The sequence below is a fragment of the Kogia breviceps genome, chromosome 11 (assembly GCF_026419965.1).
Source record: "Kogia breviceps isolate mKogBre1 chromosome 11, mKogBre1 haplotype 1, whole genome shotgun sequence".
Lineage (NCBI taxonomy): Eukaryota > Metazoa > Chordata > Mammalia > Artiodactyla > Physeteridae > Kogia > Kogia breviceps.
Genome location: NC_081320.1, coordinates 18969767 through 18989415, shown reverse-complemented (window position 1 = coordinate 18989415; position 19649 = coordinate 18969767). Strand labels below are relative to the sequence as shown.

General features: G+C 36.1%; 1 protein-coding gene across 2 annotated transcripts in view; it reads left to right on the top strand.

Moving 5' to 3' along the window:
* Positions 1-19649, top strand: part of CTNNA2 (catenin alpha 2) — a 1184370-nt gene that overhangs the window by 147418 nt on the left and 1017303 nt on the right. For both annotated transcript variants that reach the window (XM_067007311.1, XM_059079035.2), the window contains exon 2: positions 3241-3347. In XM_067007311.1, the coding sequence (XP_066863412.1) occupies positions 3246-3347 (102 nt within the window). In that variant the 5' untranslated portion in view covers positions 3241-3245. The remainder of the gene's footprint in view (positions 1-3240; positions 3348-19649) is intronic.

Below are 19649 nucleotides of genomic sequence, written 5' to 3'. Positions count from 1 at the left end.
ACACTGTCTAAATAAGCACATGACCCTTGGCTGCTCTTAAGGGAGCTTGTTGTACACTTAGTCTTTTTTGTCAGGTTTTGCTTTTTTTGTTGTGAGTGGCTGCTAGCACCTTGACCCATGCCTCTTCCTCACCTCCATGGAGAGAGTCTGAAATTATCTAAGTTATTACCATACGGGTTGTTTTATCACCTTTCATGTATATGATATTTGATACTTTTCAAGGAGAATATCTCCTCAGAGATTAAGTAAATTGCTAAGAGCGTGTTCTTGGGCTTGTAAAACTGTGATGTGTGGACGAGGACAGCCGTGTAGTCTTTTTTTTTTTTTTTTTTCGGTACGCGGGCCTCTCACTGTTGTGGCCTCTCCCGTTGCGGAGCACAGGCTCCGGACGCGCAGGCTCAGCGGCCATGGCTCACGGGCCCAGCCGCTCCGTGGCATGTGGGATCTTCCCGGACGGGGGCACGAACCCGTGTCCCCTGCATCGGCGGGCGGACTCTCAACCACTGCGCCACCAGGAAAGCCCTGTCTTTTGTTTTATACAACCCCTGTTTTTTACTCTTTGTGTCTAGTCAATAGTCTAAGTTTCCCAAACCAAAGCAAGTAGAATATGTAATTTTTTTCTTTGAATTTTAATCATTGAATAAAAAGATATATTTTCTTTACATAGAATCTCTTTTGTGGGCAAAACAGCCTGCATGAATTGTACAGATGCGTAGTATGGATTTGAGACATGTAGAGGCTGGTGTGTGCGACTACACACTTCATTTGTCCTCTTGCCTTCTTATTTGAGTTGATTTGCTTGTTTCACACAGAGGAATGTGTGGTTTCTGTGACTAGGTTTTCCCCTTCAACAGATTAATACCATATAGCCTTTCCTTGCCTTTTGCACTTGAATTTTACCCGTGTCAAAAGAAGTGGCTGAAAGATTGCTCCCCAAAGTAATAAATTTAAGTCCAGTGATTTGCTCAGTCACTCTTGTCCTTTCAGTTTTAGATTTATAAGGCCTCTGACCTTCAGGATCCAAGGGTCTGCTCTATCTAACTGTGAGCTTCTTGGCTCACAGTTGGCTTGAGGTCTTTGTTCAATATCTCCCATTTTTGCTTCATGTATGCTAGATTAGTGTCTCTAACGTGAGTGCCCCAGCATTTTTTGTTTCTCACTTCAGCATTTTTTGAGTGCCATTTCTTTTTTTTTTTTTTTTTTTTTTTTTTTTTTTTTGTGGTACGCGGGCCTCTCACTGTTGTGGCCTCTCCCGTTGCGCGGAGCACAGGCTCCGGACGCGCAGGCTCAGCGGCCATGGCTCACGGGCCCAGCCACTCCGCGGCATGTGGGATCTTCCCGGACCGGGGCACGAACCCGTGTCTCCTGCATAGGCAGGCGGATTCTCAACCACTGCGCCACCAGGGAAGCCCATGAGTGCCATTTCTTTACAGGAATATGTTGGAACATGCATAAAGATGTTGTCTGCCTTCCTTGGCCCCCCAGCTTAGACGCACAAGTGTGCCCGTGTAATAGTGGTGATTCTCTGCACAGTGCCACGCAGTGCCTTTCACTATGGTCTGAAAATGACTTCACTACTCCACTACTAGTTATCTTTTCCTACAGGACCTCCGTGTGCACCATCGTTGTTACCCACTGATTATTCCATCAGAGCTGGGAAGAGGTTTTCAGGGAACTTCTCAGAGACTTGCAGTCATGTGTCCTAAGTACTGGGTTACTTAGGTAGGGCTGGCTTTGGCAAGGATGAAGGTATCCTGTGTGGATAGAAAGCATCTGGTGTTTTCATCCTTCTACAGCACAGGAAGGTGTGCTGGAGCAGCAGAATTCTGGGCATGTCAGAACTGCTATGTGGCAGTTGGTAGTGTGAATGGGAAATGTGTAAAGTGCTTTTAGGTTTTTGGAGTACAGGCAGCATATCCGTGCCAACTATTGTTGTTGTGAAGGAACCCAAATCTAAATCGGTCTATATGGTTGGATTGCTATGCTTAGTTTATTTAAAATATGGCATTTAGAGAGAGGTAAAATACCAGCACACTGTGTCTTCGCCTTTTTTTTTTTTTTTTTCCTGAAGCAAATTTGTTGGGAATGTTTGCAAAAGAACTAGCTTTAGCAGGTCAGTAAAGAGACATGTGTCTATTGTGATAGACCTTATTTTTAGTATTAATTCTAATAGAAATAATCATCTATATTGATTTATAAGAGTGGAATTGAGTGGGGACATTGATTCAAAAGAAGATAACAGCTATGAACAGTTTGATTTATGATGGTATTAAAGCAAGTGGTTCAGATTCAGATTGTACCATCTAAGGTTGCTTGGTAGTTGTCAAAATATATTCGGTAAAGAGCAGTCAGTTTCTCAGTGAGAAACACACCCCTGGCAGAATGTCTAATTTACTCTCTTGAGTCCAGGACCCTATTGTGTGCCTGTTATGTGTGAGGTTGCTACCTGTACACCCGTGGTTCTTGGGTAGGAGAGGATTGTCCTAGAATGCAATAAATAACCTTATCAGACACTCACTTTTTGGGACGAGTGTGTAAATGCAGCGAGTACTCAGAGAGCATGTAAATAGCAGCAAGCTAATTTTCAGAATCACTGCCACTCATTTTGCAAGATAACTTTCCTGATTAAGAGAATGAAACTCAGCTCTCCTGGGGAGCATAGTCTCCTCAGTGGTCAATTATGATGTGAAAAAAAACAAAGAAGCCTTTCCCTAGGACCTAGGGTCCCTCATCCAGTGGTCGTGATGGGTTTACTGTGCTTCCTGAACGTCTTTGTTGATCTCCCCAGACTGACTTTGGTGTCCTTTTCTCAGTTCTCCTGTGGCCCTCTCTGTATTCCTTGGTCACAGAACAGGTCACACTGAGGCATAATTGTGGCCGATCTCTACATTGAAACTATCAGCTACTCGAGGGCAAGGTCCAAGTCTTTCGCAGCATATAGCAGGTGGATATGTGTACTAAACACTGAGTGAGTGAAATATTTCAGTGTCAGTTGGGTACCAAGAGTTTGTCTCATGTATACAGGTGCCCTCAGGAAATATCCATTTTCAGTCTGAACCCAACATCAGTACCTCACATAGTTCTGCTTCTGATTTCCCCATCTTTAACTTTATAAGGTTGGACCAGACAGATAATTTTCAAGTATGCTCTAAGTTTTGGTGACTTATTCATTTTGAACCCACAAGGTAACAGATTATTTCTGTGATCATTATTTCTAACGGATAATGTGTGTTTCTGTAGGGAGCATGACTTCGGCAACTTCACCTATCATATTAAAATGGGACCCCAAAAGTTTGGAAATCCGGACTCTAACAGTGGAGAGACTTTTGGAGCCACTTGTTACACAGGTAAGAGACGCTTTGAAATACTTTGTTACCTGTGTATATTTCTGTTGGAATTGTATCATGACTTTCCAAAGAATTTAGAAATCCTTAAATGTGAATAAATCATGCGATAATGCTAGTTACTGAATATGTATTCCTGCTTGAACTGTGGACAGTTTTTTTTTTTTTTTCCCAGTAAGATTTAGAGTGCTTTTTAAAATCTCTTCATATGATTTTTGAAATTAAGTAGATGAGGTAATTAAAGAGGGGGCTTTGGTGAAGAGAACTCTCATTTGCAGTAATGGATTCAAAGTCTAAATAAATCATTCCTAGCTTACTTTCAGATGCTAATGCAGTTAGGAAGAACGATATTGACTATTTAAGAGCAAAGTATATTTATGGAATTACTTTTTCTTTAGTTTACAAGGGAAAATTCATCATGTCAAAATGATGAAATGTTCCATTTTTATGTTGTCACATTTCCACAAGAGGACTGTTAACAGAAAAAATATCCTTAGGATTTTTAAATTAAAAAAATTAATTTTTGTGTCTTGTGAAGCATATTCTTTGCTATATTAACTAAATTTCATGGAATGTGAAAATTCAAGATTTTAATGGTGTATTTGTAGAGAGATACTATGTCATGTTAAGTAGAGGCCACATACTGATTTCTTCTAGCTACTATAGCAAATTACTGTAATCTTAGTGGTTTACAGTATCATAAATTTATTATCTTATGGTTCTAGAGGTCAGAGGTCATAACGTCAGGGTATTGGCAGAGCTGCATCCCTTCTGGAGGCTCTAGAAGAAAATCTATTTCTTTGCCTTTTCCATGTTCTAAAGACCGCTCTCTTCTTTGGATCCTTCCTCCATATCGAAAGCCAGCAATGTGGCATCTTCGAATATCTCTCTGACTCTGACCCCTGCGCCTGTCCTCATATCTTATCTTGTCTCCCTCTTATAAGGACGCTTATGATTACACTGGGCCCACTCAGATTCTCTAGAATAATCTTCTCATCTCAATATCCATGACCAAATCACATCTGAAAAGTCTCTCTTGCCATTTTAGGTAGCATACTCAGTTTCCAGGGGTTAAAACACAGATGTCTTCTTTGGAGGGTCATTGTTCAGTTTACCATACTCTGCCCTCTGGCCACTGCCCCAAATTCACATCCTTCCCAAACAAAACACATTCACCACATCCCAGATCCTCAAAAGTCTCAACTCATTATAGTATCATCTCAAGACCAAAATCTCATCTAAATTTGATCAGCTTAAAAATTCCAAATCTCATCATCTAAATCATCTAAATTACGTATGAGTAAGGTTCTAGTTATAATCCATCTTCAAGCAAAATTTCTCTCCATCTGTGTACCAGTGAAATTAAAAGACAAATTATATGCTCTCAAAATGCATTGGTAGGACAGGCATAAGTTAACAGTTACAGATATTTTCATTTAAAAAGGGAGAATGTGGAAGAAAAAAATGGGTTACCAGTCTCAAGCAATTTAGAAATACAACTAGGCAAACTCAGTTATATTTCGCAGACTGGGAATAATCCTCTGTGGCTCAAGGCTCTGCCCTCTGGGCCTGGTTCTTCACCCTAAGAATCATTATTCTTTTTTCATGAAAGATATCACATATTTTCACCTGGATATTTCTTGCCTGTATAATTTTGAGAGTACACATCCTTTCTGAATTTCATCTTTCTCTGTTTTTTTTTTTTTAGTCCAGATTGGCAGTGTTTCTACTGGTGTAACATTCTTGAGAAACTTGTGGTTCTCTTTTGTAAATCTCTGGGGTTTTCTCTACTAGAAAACAGGCTGCTTCACAGATCTTTCCTGGATAATCTCATCTCCATTTTTGGCCTCTGTGGAAATGACTGAGGGTGTCCATGAATCCCATGCCTAATCTCTGCAAGAGCTCCCTGCGTGAATGAACATTCTGAGGTTTTAATCCTTCCAAGGCACTAGCCAAAGGTTGTCCAGACACACGATTGACTTTTTCTCCAGAGCCACACTTTCTTGAAAGTGAGACCTCTAATTTTAGCACCTCTTGCAATCTGCATAGGCTAAGAAGTTTCCAAATCATTGGGTCCTGGCTCCTTTTAGCTTAATAATTCTTAACTCAATTTGTTTCTTTCCTCTGACACTTTGCTATGAGCAAGAAGAAGAAACCAGGCCACTCCTTCAGCACTTTGCTTGGAAATCTCCTCAGCTACATATCCAAATTCATCACTTATAATTCTGATTTCTACGTAATTATAGGGAGTAATTCAGCTAAGATTTCTGCCACTCTATAACAAATATTCTTTTTCTTCCAACTTCCAATAACAAGTTCCTCATTTCCTTCTGAGCCCTCACCAGCAGGGCTTTTAACATCCATATTTTTACTGTCCATTCAAGGTAATCTATGCTTTTTCTATCATGCTCCTCAAAATTTTTCCAGCCTCTGCCCACTGTCAATTCCAAAACCATTTCCACATTTTCAGGTATTATAGCAGCACCCTACTTCCCAGAACCAAAATCTTTATGTCTGTATGTTTCCAATTCCTACTATAACAAATTACCAAAATCTTAGTAGCTTAAAACAATGCCCATTTATTATCATACAATTCTAGGGGTCAGAGGTCCTAAAATCAAGGTGTTGGTAGGGCTGTTCTCCTTAAGGAGGAAGTTCCTTCCCTTTTTTAGTGTCCAGAGTGCACCGCTATCCTTGGTTATGGTATTTTCATCCATCATTAAAGCCAGCAGCATAGCACCTTCGAACCCGTCCCTCTGACTTCAGCTTCTACCATCACATCTCCTCCTGCCTCTCTTTTATAAGAACCCCTGTGCTTATATTGGGGCCACCCAGATATTCTAAAATCATCTTTCCATCTTGAGATCTTTAACCTTTATCATGTCTGCAGAGTCCCTTTTGCCATTTAAGGTAACACATTCACAAGTTCTAAGGATTAGGAAGTAGACATGTTTGTTTGTAATTGTTGAAACATTTCATTAGGTTTATGCCCATTTTCCGTTTGGTCACGATTCTTGTTAGTGCTCTACAAATTTCTTCAGGAAACACCTAATGCTGATAGACTCTTAGATTTGGGAGCATGTTGACTACTGAGATTGTGGTCTGTGGACTAAGGCTGATCCATGAATTATTTGTTATTGGTCAGCAGTAAGCCCAGAAATTGAGAGTAAGTGCTTTGAAAAATTTATAGCAGTTTTATAGAGTAATTTTATGTCTGTTGAATCTAATGATAAAATTTGGGCTTGTTATTTTATGTTTAAATTTCTTTTGAATTATTTATTTTGTTGTATTTTATAAAAGCTTTGGTTTGTGAACTTTTGCAATAACAAATATATAGCCTTTCATCATAGATAGCTTGAAAAAGACTGGTTCAGGAGATATTTTGGAGTCGGTCCGCTCTGAAATGTAGTTCTGTCAGCTGAGTTATAAAAGCAGATTGCCTTTTCCTAGCCTTGGAATTTTCACTTCAGATTACATGTCAATGTATTTAACTCTTATCATATGGAAGAAATGAAACAATAATTAGAACATAGTGCCTGGTGCAATGATTAAATGTAGTCTCCATTTTTCTTTTTGAGATGGTTATATTATTAGGCTAATACTAGCCATACACCAATACTGTTTAAGTCAGTGAGAAGGATATGAGTGAATGCAGCATGGGCAAGCACAATATTACACGTAAACTGTCTTTTATTTCTTAAAATTTTCATACCTTTATACTTTTGCTCTTGTATTTGCCTTATCTAAAGTACAGCACATCTAAGATTACAATTAAAGATTGTAGTCTTTTTCCATATATCTTTCAGTCCAATTATTTAGAATTCTTCTGTCAGATAAAGGTAATGCATTAAAAATATTTATTAAAAATAAAGACAGGGGGCTTCCCTGGTGGCGCAGTGGTTGAGAGTTCGCCTGCCGATGCAGGGAACGCGGGTTCGTGCCCCAGTCCGGGAGGATCCCACGTGCCGCAGAGTGGCTGGGCCCGTGAGCCATGGCCGCTGGGCCTGCGCGTCCAGAGCCTGTGCTCCGCAACGGGAGAGGCCACAACAGTGAGAGGCCCACGTCCCGCAAAAAAAAATAAAAAATAAATAAAAAATAAATAAAAAAAAATAAAGACAGTTAACTGTCTAATTCATATTTGTTCACATATTACAGTAGAATACTTAAAACTCTTCTTGAATTTCACACAGTAACTTAGCACTATAACTAGTCTTAACATCCTATTAACATCTTCCAATATCTAAATGGTTTACTTTTCTCCCTAGTGTTCCTACACTGACTTAAAAAGGAAAAAAGATTCTCTCAAAAAATGTGCCTTTTATGACAGGGTTTTCTAGATACTGTTTCGCCATAATATTATGGCTGTGTTATCAAGATTCACCATTCCCTCCCCTGGAATGAAATATTAATGACTCATGTGATTGTTAACCCTTGGAGGAAATATGAATAAGTAAGGAGAGATAAGAAAATGTTAAATATAAACTCCGTGCTCAACATTTAAAGCAGAAGGTGGAAATGAGAGAGAAAACTAAACTAAACAAAGAGCCCATATGAATCAAACACACACATACAACTTCTTTATGAATGGAATAAAATTCATTGCTATATTCAGTAACACAGTATGCCCATAGCCTTCCTACAGTTTCTGATAAAGCTGGATAAGGGTGAAATAAATACCAGAAGTTAAGGAGTTCTCAATAAAATTCATTCACTGTCATAAGAAAAATGATATTAGGAATTTATTGTTGATAAGTATTTAAAGTAGTAAACAAAACTTCTCCTCATTTGTATCATAATGTATATGAGGTAGCATATTTATCATTTACAATGCTGAAATGTCAAGATTCCTTTTGGAAAACGTTTACATTATGGAAATCATGCAATTTCAAGTGAGAAAATATTCATCTTAGGAATTTTAGACCTTGAAAAAGTTGCCTGAACTTTTATGAATTCAAGAAAGTAAAGATCTTTAATAGGCCATGTTCACTTCATACTTTACGTACTTGGAACTTCTCCGGCCATCTTATCTCTCTCCCAGATGAGGCAAGTGAGGCTCTGACAGGCTCAATGTCTGTGTCACACAGCCAGTATCCACATGTAGATGCTCTTAGCCTGTATTTTTCTTGGGGGATGTTGATATTTTGTAACCCAGGGAACACTGTAACATGTTAGCATGTTACTCTTGTTTGTACTGAGCTTCTGTTCATCCTATTAAAATAACATTTGTGGGGCTTCCCTGGTGGCGCAGTGGTTGAGAGTCCGCCTGCCGATGCGGGGGGCACGGGTTCGTGCCCTGGTCCGGGAGGATCCCACATGCCGCGGAGCAACTAAGCCCGTGAGCCGTGGCCGCTGGGCCTGCGCGTCCGGAGCCTGTGCTCCGCAACGGGAGAGGCCACAACAGTGAGAGGCCCGCATACCGCAAAAAAAAAAAAAAAAAAAAAAAAAAAAAAAAACATTTGTTTCTCTGAAAAAAAAATATAGGCCATGTTCTGTGATACTAAGCTTTATTAGGAAATGGAAAAATTATATTAGGCAACTTTATTAGGAAAGTAAAAACAATATTAGGAAATTAAAATACACTCTTAGATAACTCTTAAAAGCAAAGGGAAATTACAAACTATATATGAGTTAATGAAGAAGATGATCTCTTCTTAACAAAATATACATACCCAGTAAAAGCTGTGCTTAGTACAGAATTTTAGCTTTAAATGCCTTTTTTATTAAAGAAAAATAAACTAAGTACTCATCTTAAAAAAATTAGAAAAAGAACATCAAAAGAAACTAGGAAATCAGAATTTAATAACAGTAAAAACTGGAATCACTAAAGTAGAATACAAAAGTTAAAGGGTTAAATTAATTCAAAATTTGATTCTTCTTTGAAATGGCCAATATAAATTCTTCAGGGCACAAATTATGGAAAATATATAGAGAAAGTATACATAAGATTATGAAAGGGAAAGCAGAAAGAACTCTAGGAACAAGAGAGGTTAAAGAAGTATAGTAGAATATTACCTGCAAATCTATACCTATGAAACATGAAAACCTAGAGGAAGGGAATAACTTCCCAGAAAGATTGAAATAACCAAAATTTATCTAAGAAGAAGTGGAGAACTGGAATAAGCCATATAAATATTGGAAAGCTGTTTAAAGATCTATTATCAAAAAGCACCAGAACAGATGGATACCTAGCTGAGTATTATCACATATTTAAAGAACTGATAATTGCACTGTCATTTAAAGTTCTGTTTCAACCATAGAAAAAGATGAACAGCTTCTCAATAATTCTTGAAGAATCATAACTTTAATAATTAAAAATTCAAGACACTTTAAAGAAACTTAGAAAGGACAGTGATAGTTCGATCTCATTTCTGAATTTAAATGCAAAAAAAAAAAAAACCCTACATAAAATATAGAAAGTATCATCCAGCAATATAGCAAAAGTTCAGCATATGTATAACAAAATAAGACTTTTTAAGGAATATAATGATAGTGTATTATCAGGAAACAAATAAAAGTATTTTAGTGGCTCAATAGATTATAACCTGAGACACTAAAAAGACATTTGACAGCATTTTGCAGTCATTTCTAATAAAAACTCTAAATAGGAATAAGATCAAGCTTTTAAGACAAAGGAATATACCATGTAAACATAGGAATAGGACAGATAAAATATTCCTTTTATGATATTATTGTACCATTAAAATTAATATGAGAATAAGGTTAGATGGCCAGATATAGAATAAATATACAAAAAATAAATAGTTTTATCTATGCAAAACAGCTAGAAATCAAAACAGGAAAATATTCTCTTTGTAATTAAAGAATACATAAAGCCAATTATTTTCCCTATATGAAATGCACATTAATCTTGTAGATTTTTAATGTGCAATTTTGTAATTATTTTCACACCATTGAAGTAGTGATTATGTATACACAAGCTTCGGAGTCAGGAAGGCTTGATTGTGAATCAAAGCTTGAATAATTTCCTTAATCTCTCCTCATATGTAAGTTATAGATACCTCATGGGATTTTTAAAGTAGTACATGAGATTGTGCATTGAAGTGATTGGTGAAGTACCTGACAGTATTCTCATAGTACTATCGGTTTGCTCTTAATGCAATGTTCTTTATTACTTGGTAGTACTGGCTTGATAGTAACAGCTTTTATTACTTGATAGTAATGGCTTACTTGGTAGTAATTAATTGTTATTAGAAAATGGGTGCCATTTATAAAATAGGGTTTCACTGGATATTTTCTTCAGAAAAAAGAATTTTAATATAGATTTTGAAGAATTATTTGTGTATTGCCTTTAATCAAAGGTAAGTAAAGCAGAAACCTCTAAAATTATTGGAAATTCAGCCTTCACCATTTCAGTAAGCTAATGAAGCTCAGGCCATCACAATAGGACAGATTGAAATTTGCTGGAATTTTGTTCTTTATAAAAGATGAATATGCAACTTAAGAAATAGCCCTAAACATCTGATAAAATAATACCATTGATGTTTAATGATCTGTTCTAAATTGGCCTGATGGGGCAAGAACCTCCTGAGAAGAGGAGCTCTCTTTAATCATTTCCAGTATTATTTTCAGTATTGTCCATCGGACCCTATTAGGTTAGGCTCTAGTGCCTTCTATAGTTAGGGCTTTTAAAATTTTACTCAAAAAGTTAATAATTATCTCAAAAGCTAAATAATTAGGACATCATATACTTAAAATATTATTTCCAAATTAAGAAATTCAATTTTATACTTTTTAAAATACTTGATTTTCTCCCCGTTTTGTTAAATCCTTATACAAAGTTAGCTCTGTGTGACTCACAACAATAGGTAAATTCTGCAGTGCATTTAAAATCAGGGAATCAGATTTAAATTTAAAATCAGAAGATTTAAAGCTGAAAGTGATTGCAGAAATAAGCTGACACTCAGAAATGAAGTAACTTCTGAGAATTAAGCCAGTGTGTGCCTTTTTATGCTATTTCATACTCTCTCTTACATTGTTTACAAAATATTTTATATATTAATTTACCTAAAGAATAAAAGTATAAAATGAAGTCTCAGTGTACCCTTTTTCCATCTGTCCAGAAAATATCATTATTGAAACTACCATAATTCATGTTTTATTCATGAGATTCGAAGATTAATACATTTGGATGATTTCCATGGTGATACTACAACGTTGCAATAAGTTGATCATTCATCTTTGTCAGAGGATTAGAATTGTATGAAAAGTAAAGGATGTACTAAAAGTAAATGATGGGAACTCCAGTAAGCTTGTTTATTTATTTGATCAAATTTAGATATAGTATGGTTAACCTGTTTCCAAGTATTTTTCTGTTTTTGTTTTTAAGTTATTATCATACCAATTCCCATTTTAATTTTTGGATGCTATTTTTCTTGTTTTGAAAATTGTTTCAGTTTATCTGTCTTTCATAGAAGTTTTTTGGGTGAATGAATGAACTAAAACACCATAACTTTATTTAAAACCTTTGTACCTTTTCTTGTTAAAGAAAAAAGTAACGTGTATTAAATATAGGATTCGAATACAAGTAATGAGACTATGATTTGGGAATTTACCTTTAAGACATATATTAATATTTAATTGAAAGTCTATATATATATTTCTTACTCTTTTTTTAACATCTTTATTGGAGTATAATTGCTTTACAATGGTATATTAGTTTCTGCTTTATAACAAAGTGAATCAGCTATACATATATCCCCATACCTTCTCCCTGTTGTGTCTCCCATATTTTTATTGTTTTACAAATGTGGTTTCATCCATATTAACATATCTTAAATTGCACTTATTTTTTACGTTTGGAACATAAACCTAAAGTAGTTAATTATGTTGGAAGTACTTCTTTGAATTGAAGTCATATGGTAGAATTCTTGACAGTTATTGTATTTGTCATTTTTTTTTGATGTTGATAACATATTGACTTCATTTTTTTTAATAGATCTTTATTGGAGTATAATTGCTTTACAGTGGTGTGTTAGTTTCTGCTGTATAACAAAGTGAATCAGCTATATGCATACGTATATCCCCATATCTCCTCCCTCTTGCGTGTATCCCTCCCACCCTCCTGATCCCACCCCTCTAGGTCATCGCAAAGCACCGAGATGATCTCCCTGTGCTATGCTGCTGCTTCCCACTAGCTAATTATTTTACATTCGGTAGTGCATATATGTTGATGCTGCTCTCACTTTGCCCCTGAGGTAGATGGACGTAGAGTCTGTCATACAGGGTGAAGTAAGTCAGAGAGAGAAAAACAAATACCGTATGCTGATGCATATATATGTATTTGCCACTTGTGAAATAGGAATTTAATTAAGTAGTATAGAGTATGCAGTTAGATTAATTTCTGTTTTGGGATTATGTTCTAAATTTTTTTTTTTTTTTTTTTTTTTTTTTTTTTATGTTCTAAATTTTTATGTCTGCCACCAGATGAGGCCAGCTGTGTTGGCCAAGTTTTGAAACTTGAGTAATGTGTGGAGTCCTTTTAAACCTGAAACCAAAATCAAAAAAATCCTCCCAAATCCTAAAGTGGACTTAAGGTAGTATTACAAACATGAAATTATGTATGCATATATTTTTATTCATAAAGAAATTTACAAAATAAGTACCGAAAACACAAAAACAAAAAATTGAAATTAACATTAATTCGATGGATGATGTTCTGCTGACATTAAAGCATTGCATATGACATAGATGTGGTGGTGAATACTTTAGCTCTATGTCTTGTGTTTGGTAAACATTCACTACCATGTGCACGTTTAGGACCAACTACTACAAATCATAACTATTGAGGGCACCGTGGCATCATTTCACCTTTTTTTTTTTACCACAAATATACTCACAGTTAACAGGAAGCATCTACCTCTGTTCCCTTCTCATTAACCCAAGACAATGAAAGTTAAGTTGTAAGACATTGTAATGGTTGTAAAATATAAGCTAACTCTATTAACACACAACTAACTTATTTTCCATCAAAGTATTTACTTTTGAAAATTTCTAGTTTAAACACAGTGATTATTTTATGAATGCTAATAAAAGAAATCCCATTTAGTAGAGGATAAAAGAGAAGTTTTAGGTACTATGAAATGAATGCTCTACATACGACCTCAATTTATTAATTTCTTGTTCCTATGGGAAAAGGAGGTTTGGGGGATTTTCCTAAGATCACCAATCCTGGTTTCCCTTACATGTAATTATTTGGGGCTCACCATAAGGGTGGTCCAAGCTGCTGAACTAAACTTTCTAAATTACTTTCATTAGAATCTTGTCTTTTATTTGAACAGTCCTCACTGCTCTGGTCTTAGTTGGAACTCTTCTCATTTGTATGGAGCAGATCACAGATCATCTAGAGCCTCTAAAGAGAAAAGGGAGAAAGGCCCTAATGTTTCTTGAGTAGTTACTAGGTGCCTGATACTATGCTAGGTATTTCCAGAAGTTTTCATTACTCCTTGAGTCAACTTGGTAAAATCAGTGTTATTTTCTCCGATTTACAGATGAAAAAAGGAGAGACTTAGATCACATAATAAAAGATGCAGCTCCTAAGGGATACATTAGCTGAAAATACTGAAGTGGAAGTTGCTGGTACATCAACCACCAAGAATGTATAGAGTGAAAAGGGAAGAGAGTAAAGAAATAAATTGAAGGTGTGGGACGGGGAGAATTCCCAAGTTAAACAGGCAGAGGAAAGGAAGCAAGCAGAAGATAACCGAGTATAGTTTTACAGTCAGATATTCATTCCTTTTCTTGATTACATCAGCTGATTCTTTCCCAAACCAGCTGTTTGCTGAGATGCAAACATGACCTAAACAAATTCCTTAACATTTAAATGAATAAGTTAAACTAAAAACCCACTTTTCCTCTTAAATGGTCAGTGCTTGTGAACACCTAAACTTAGCAGTAACTCTTTTATTTTGTTTGGCAAAACCTCAAGCCTTAATAGTATTTTTTCTCTTGTATTTTTCTATTTCAGTGAATATAGCTATTTTAAATGGGAAAATGGAATTTAAAGCTAAATTTAAAAATTAATATGAGAGAAGAATAATGAGTGTTTATGTTCTTGAAACAGAACAATTAGTGAAATCTTATGCATACTGTTTCAAAAGTATAAGGGAGAAATTATAGGAGGTTAACTAACAAAATTGCTTATAACTATTTTGGACAATATAGAAATGTTATCTGAACTGGAGACCAAAAAAATCCATTACACCCAGCATGAGAATGCCTAGGAAGTGACGGAATTGCATTTACTCAGGAAGCCCTCAACTAGCAAACTAATTAAAACTTGTCAGAGATCTGAGATAAAGGATTGGGGCATGTTAACACACCTGCTTTTCCCTTTCTCCTCATCCTGTTGAAAGTACAAAGGTAAGCTTTGTTTTCACACAATTAAGAAGGAAGAAAGCCAAGAAGAGTAACGGAAAATCTAACCAGCTATTTTTCTTTCATTCTGACATAACTGTCAGTCCTTCTTGTAACACGGACATGTTGGCTTCAGTGGCTGTGCCTTCTGTCTTTGCTTTATCTTGTTTTCGTACCTCAGCTTTAAATGTTTCTGTTTTTCAGGGTTTAGACTTGGGACTCCTCTTTTCTTTCTTCTGCATGCTCTCCCCAGATGATTCTGGGTATTATCAATATGCTGACAACACTTAAATTTGTATCTTCAGCTCATATCTTTTCACAGCGCCCCATTCTCACAGCCAAGAATTCTCTCTGGTTTGTCTTTCCTCAGATCTGCCCACCTCTCTTCAACTCTGGCTGCTAAAGTCCTGGTTCCAAACCCAAGTCCTTTCTCACCATAACCTATGTAGTCACTTCCTGAATAGTCTGCCAATCCCACTTTTGCTCACTTCCTTGACACTCTAACAGCAATCAGAGTGATCATTGAAAGCAGTGTATAATTTGACCACATCGTTCCCCTGCTTAAGACTGTGCCCTTGTTTTCATTGCGTTTTAGGATAAAATTAAAACTTCTAACTGTGTCTTTACTTGTCCCCTGCTACAAACTAGTACTACAAACTACTACATCTAGTCCTTGTGGACCTTTAATCATCATGCTCAAGCCACAGAGCCCTTCTTTCAGTTTCTTGGATGAACTGAGTTCTTCCTTGCCTCAGCGCCTTTGCACAAGCTGCTTCCTCTGCATAGGATGATGCCAACCTTCTAATGCTGTGACTGGATCCCTTGCACCTTTCAGGTCCTGTCTAATCATTTCCCTGATGTCACAGAGGACTTTCCTGACCACTCTTTTGGGCCTCTCACTGTTGTGGCCTCTCCCGTTGCGGAGCACAGGCTCCGGACGCACAGGCTCAGCGGCCATGGCTCACGGGCCCAGCCACTGTGTGACATGTGGGATCTTCCTGGACCGGGGCACGAACCCGTGTCCCCTGCATTGGCAGGCGGACTCTCAACCACTGCGCCACCAGGGAAGCCCCTTTTTTTCTTTTTTTAAAGTACATGCCTCTTGCCCCACCTTCTCTATGCTTTATCTGTTTCTTTCAGAGCGCTTACCACTGTCTGTAATTGTCCTATGTGTTTCTTTGTGCATGCTTTGTCTGACTCCTTCACTAGGTGGAAAACTCGATGAGGACAGGGATGATTGTCCGTCTAATTCACACATATATTCCCATTACCTTTGAATTGGAAAATGTTTGATAAATATTTGTTGATGATTAAATAAACACTCTTCCTTAAAAAGAAATGCAGTGTGTATATATTCTTTGCCTGCCTCATTCTTGCAAAATTAGTTAGTAGTAAAACATAATTATATGTTGCAGTAGTTGTTTTATGAAATGTTGACAACTGTAACAATTGTTTGAGATTTCATGGATTAAAGTATTCATGAGCTTTTTAAGACTGTATCAATGTTTTGATACCTAGTGACCAAATTAAGAAATAATGTTTTGGTTTTTTGTAGTGAAATTTGTAATATTTTATCTTTATAGTTAAAGGCATAGTACTCATGTATAACATACATATTGCATATGTATATTTATATATGTACATGTAGAGAAAATTAATGTCTTTCACATTGGCAATAAATGAATTTTTATATTTTCTTTAGAAAAATAATTTTTCTTGACCTTATGTTAGGTTGAACCCACCCTCTTAATTATCAATGTTCAAAGGGATTTGTGGGCTTTAAACATAATGCTGGACACAACAAACTTCATTAAAATTTCTCAAAATGTTACCAACTTCCTATTATTCAAACTGGCATTTGAATATAGGTACCATGCACAGCCATTATCAGTCTTGTGCCACTAAGTTGACTATCCTAATAAATTCTCCCTTGACTGCCTGCTGGCCATGGTTGCCAAATTTAATAAATAAAAATTCAGGGCACCTGGGTACATTTGAACTTCAGATAAACAACAAATCATTGTGTAGTATAAGTATGTTCCATGAAATATTTGAGACATACTTATACCAAAAATATCTGTTGTTGTTTTATTGTTCTGAAACAAGAATTGATTTCATTGCTCGTTTATACATTCTAGATAATGTCTCAAGTGATTATGTTAGCAGTGTAGGAAAGAATAAGCAGAGTTTGTCGGTACTATTTTCTAGGACAATTTTTGACCACTTTAAATTAAGTACAAATTCTTCTGTAGGACCTTTCTCATTTATCAGTTTGCTCCTTTTCTTATCACTTCTGTCTGAATGTCTACCCTCAATCCAGAAAGAACTTCTTTCAATCTCAAGAACTCTGTGTTGTCTCATTTCACATGTGCTTGGAAATTCTCTTCCTTTAGACTGGCTGGCACCCAGACATCCTTCAGTTCTTATCCTAGAGGTTTCCTTCTTTAGCTTTTTTGTTGCCCACAAAACTGGGCTAGGTCTCCACTGTATTCCTAGAGTATGCTTCACTTCCCCTGTCACGCATCGTCCTGCAGTATTATAATTCCTGATTTTAGTGTGTGTGTGTGTGTGTGTGTGTGTGTGTGTGTTTTAGTTTGCATGCGTGCTTGCGTGAGTTGTCTTAATTACTCACAAGACCATAAATTTCATTCTCTGTATATCCTTGTCTTGGCCTGGTATGCAATAGTGATTTGGTAAATTGTTGTTGAGTGACTAGAAGAATGATGATTTCTTCTCTGACACAGTAAGTACCCTCCTTACTTAATGAGAATCTTTCTTCCTCTCTTGCTTTTGCTCTCTCACTCTTCACTGAGGCAAGACTCCAAGCTAAGTAGAACTAAGATACAGTTTTCTAGAGCGAACCAATTGTAATTATGTGTTAGGTTATACTGTCTTTTAAAAGTACGATTTTTAAAACTCTAATTCAAAAAGATACATGCACCCCAGTGTTCATAACAGCACTATTTATAATAGCCAAGACATGGAAGCAACCTAAATGTCCATCGACAAGTGAATAGATAAAGATGTGGTATATATATACAATGGGATATTACTCAGACACAAAAAAGAATGAAATAATGACATTTGCAGCAACATGGATGGACCTAGAGATTATCATACTAAGTAAAGTAAGCCAGACAAAGACAAATATCATATGATATCACTTGTATGTGAAATCTAAAAAATTGATACAAATGAACTTATTTAGAAAACAGAAAAAAACGCAAAAGACATAGAAAACAAACTTATGGTTACCAAAGGGGATAGCAAGGGTGGGGAGAGATAAATTAGGAGTTTGGGATTAACATATACACACTACTATATATAAAATAAGTAAACAACAAGGACCTGCTGTATAGCACAGGGAACTATACTCAATATCTGGTAATAATGTATAATGGAAAGGAATCTGAAAAATAATATATATATATATAAAATAATATATATATAAGAATATGTATATACACATATATGTATAACTGAATCACTGCTGTACACTTGAGACTAACACAACATTGAAAATTAACTATACTTTAATAAAAATAAATTTTAAAAGTATATTTTAAAAGATTAATGAGCTTAGGAGAATGTCATTTCTACTGGTCAGTCTTCTTACTGGTGATTTTGTGCTTTATCATCCTATGAGTATTGATAATTGTTGCCATATTATTATCTGGGCTTTGAAAAATAAAGGGAAAGTAGAAAATATGCTTGATTTTTTTAAGATCTCCTGCAACATGGTAGTTAAGTTTAAAAATGAAAAAAAAATGTAGAAAGTACTTGAATATGATGTTAATCCAAAACATAGCTATTGTAAATATACTATGGAACCCTGTGGTAATGACTGAGATGGTAATTCCGTCCTAAACTGTAGTTTTCAATGCCTAATTTAACATGAACTCTCAATTTACACTGTTGACGGAAACTCTCCAAGCTTGTTTTCATCCCCAAGGGGAATTTTATAAAGAGATGAGACAAAATTTCCATAAGCTGACTTATTCAAGCATGGTAAAAATGATTTTCACCAGTATTAAAAATTTTGGAATACTTTGGTGGCTTGTACAGTTTTAAATGGTTTCCAAACTTTATCCTTTACAATGAGAGTGTTTCCTCAGAAAGGACAGGCACAGGTATTAAGCAGGTAGTTTAATAAGGTATTCAAAAAATTTAAATAGCTAAACATCATAGAAAATCGACATTTTAATTGTGCAAAATATTTTTGTTTTGTTCAGTGTGGCTAACATCAGACCACTTTGGTAGATAAATACTGAAAGAAAGTCAAATTTAGTTTATTCTCTTTTCTAAACTACTCTGTATCAATAGATAGTGAGTTTGTTAATAGCAGATGACTGATTTTGAATTCATGAACTGTTTTTACTATCGTAGTTTGTATTTTTATCTTCATTCTATTTATTATCCGTTTTTCCCTATTCTCATGGATACCCATAAACCATTAGCATCTGGTTATTGTACTTCGTGTGTGCTTCCTGAAATTGTCATCACTATTAAGATTGTCATAGATGATTAACCACACACATATGGATGATACTCAATAACTGCTGATACAGGAGAATTTCAGATGTTGCTTTAAAATTCTTTACATCAAGACTGAGCTGGGTAGCAAGGTGATGAGGTAACTTTGGAAGTAAGAAATATTAGGTAATAGAATTTTAAAAAGTTTACTTGTTAAGATGTCTTTAAAATAGCTCTAGTATTATTTGAATGTCATGGCAGAACCCAGGGACCTGCTTACACACCTGTTTCTTCTTCTCTCTGTGCTCAAGAGTTGAGTATTCTCCCCAGCCTCACTTGTAGAGAGGTGCAGGCATGGAATGTGAGTGGAAGAGACTCATGCCCCTCCCAGTCCTGACCCAGTAAAGCCCTCTTTCTAAGGCTTGATACAGGTGATTCCAGTGACTGTAGAAACGACAT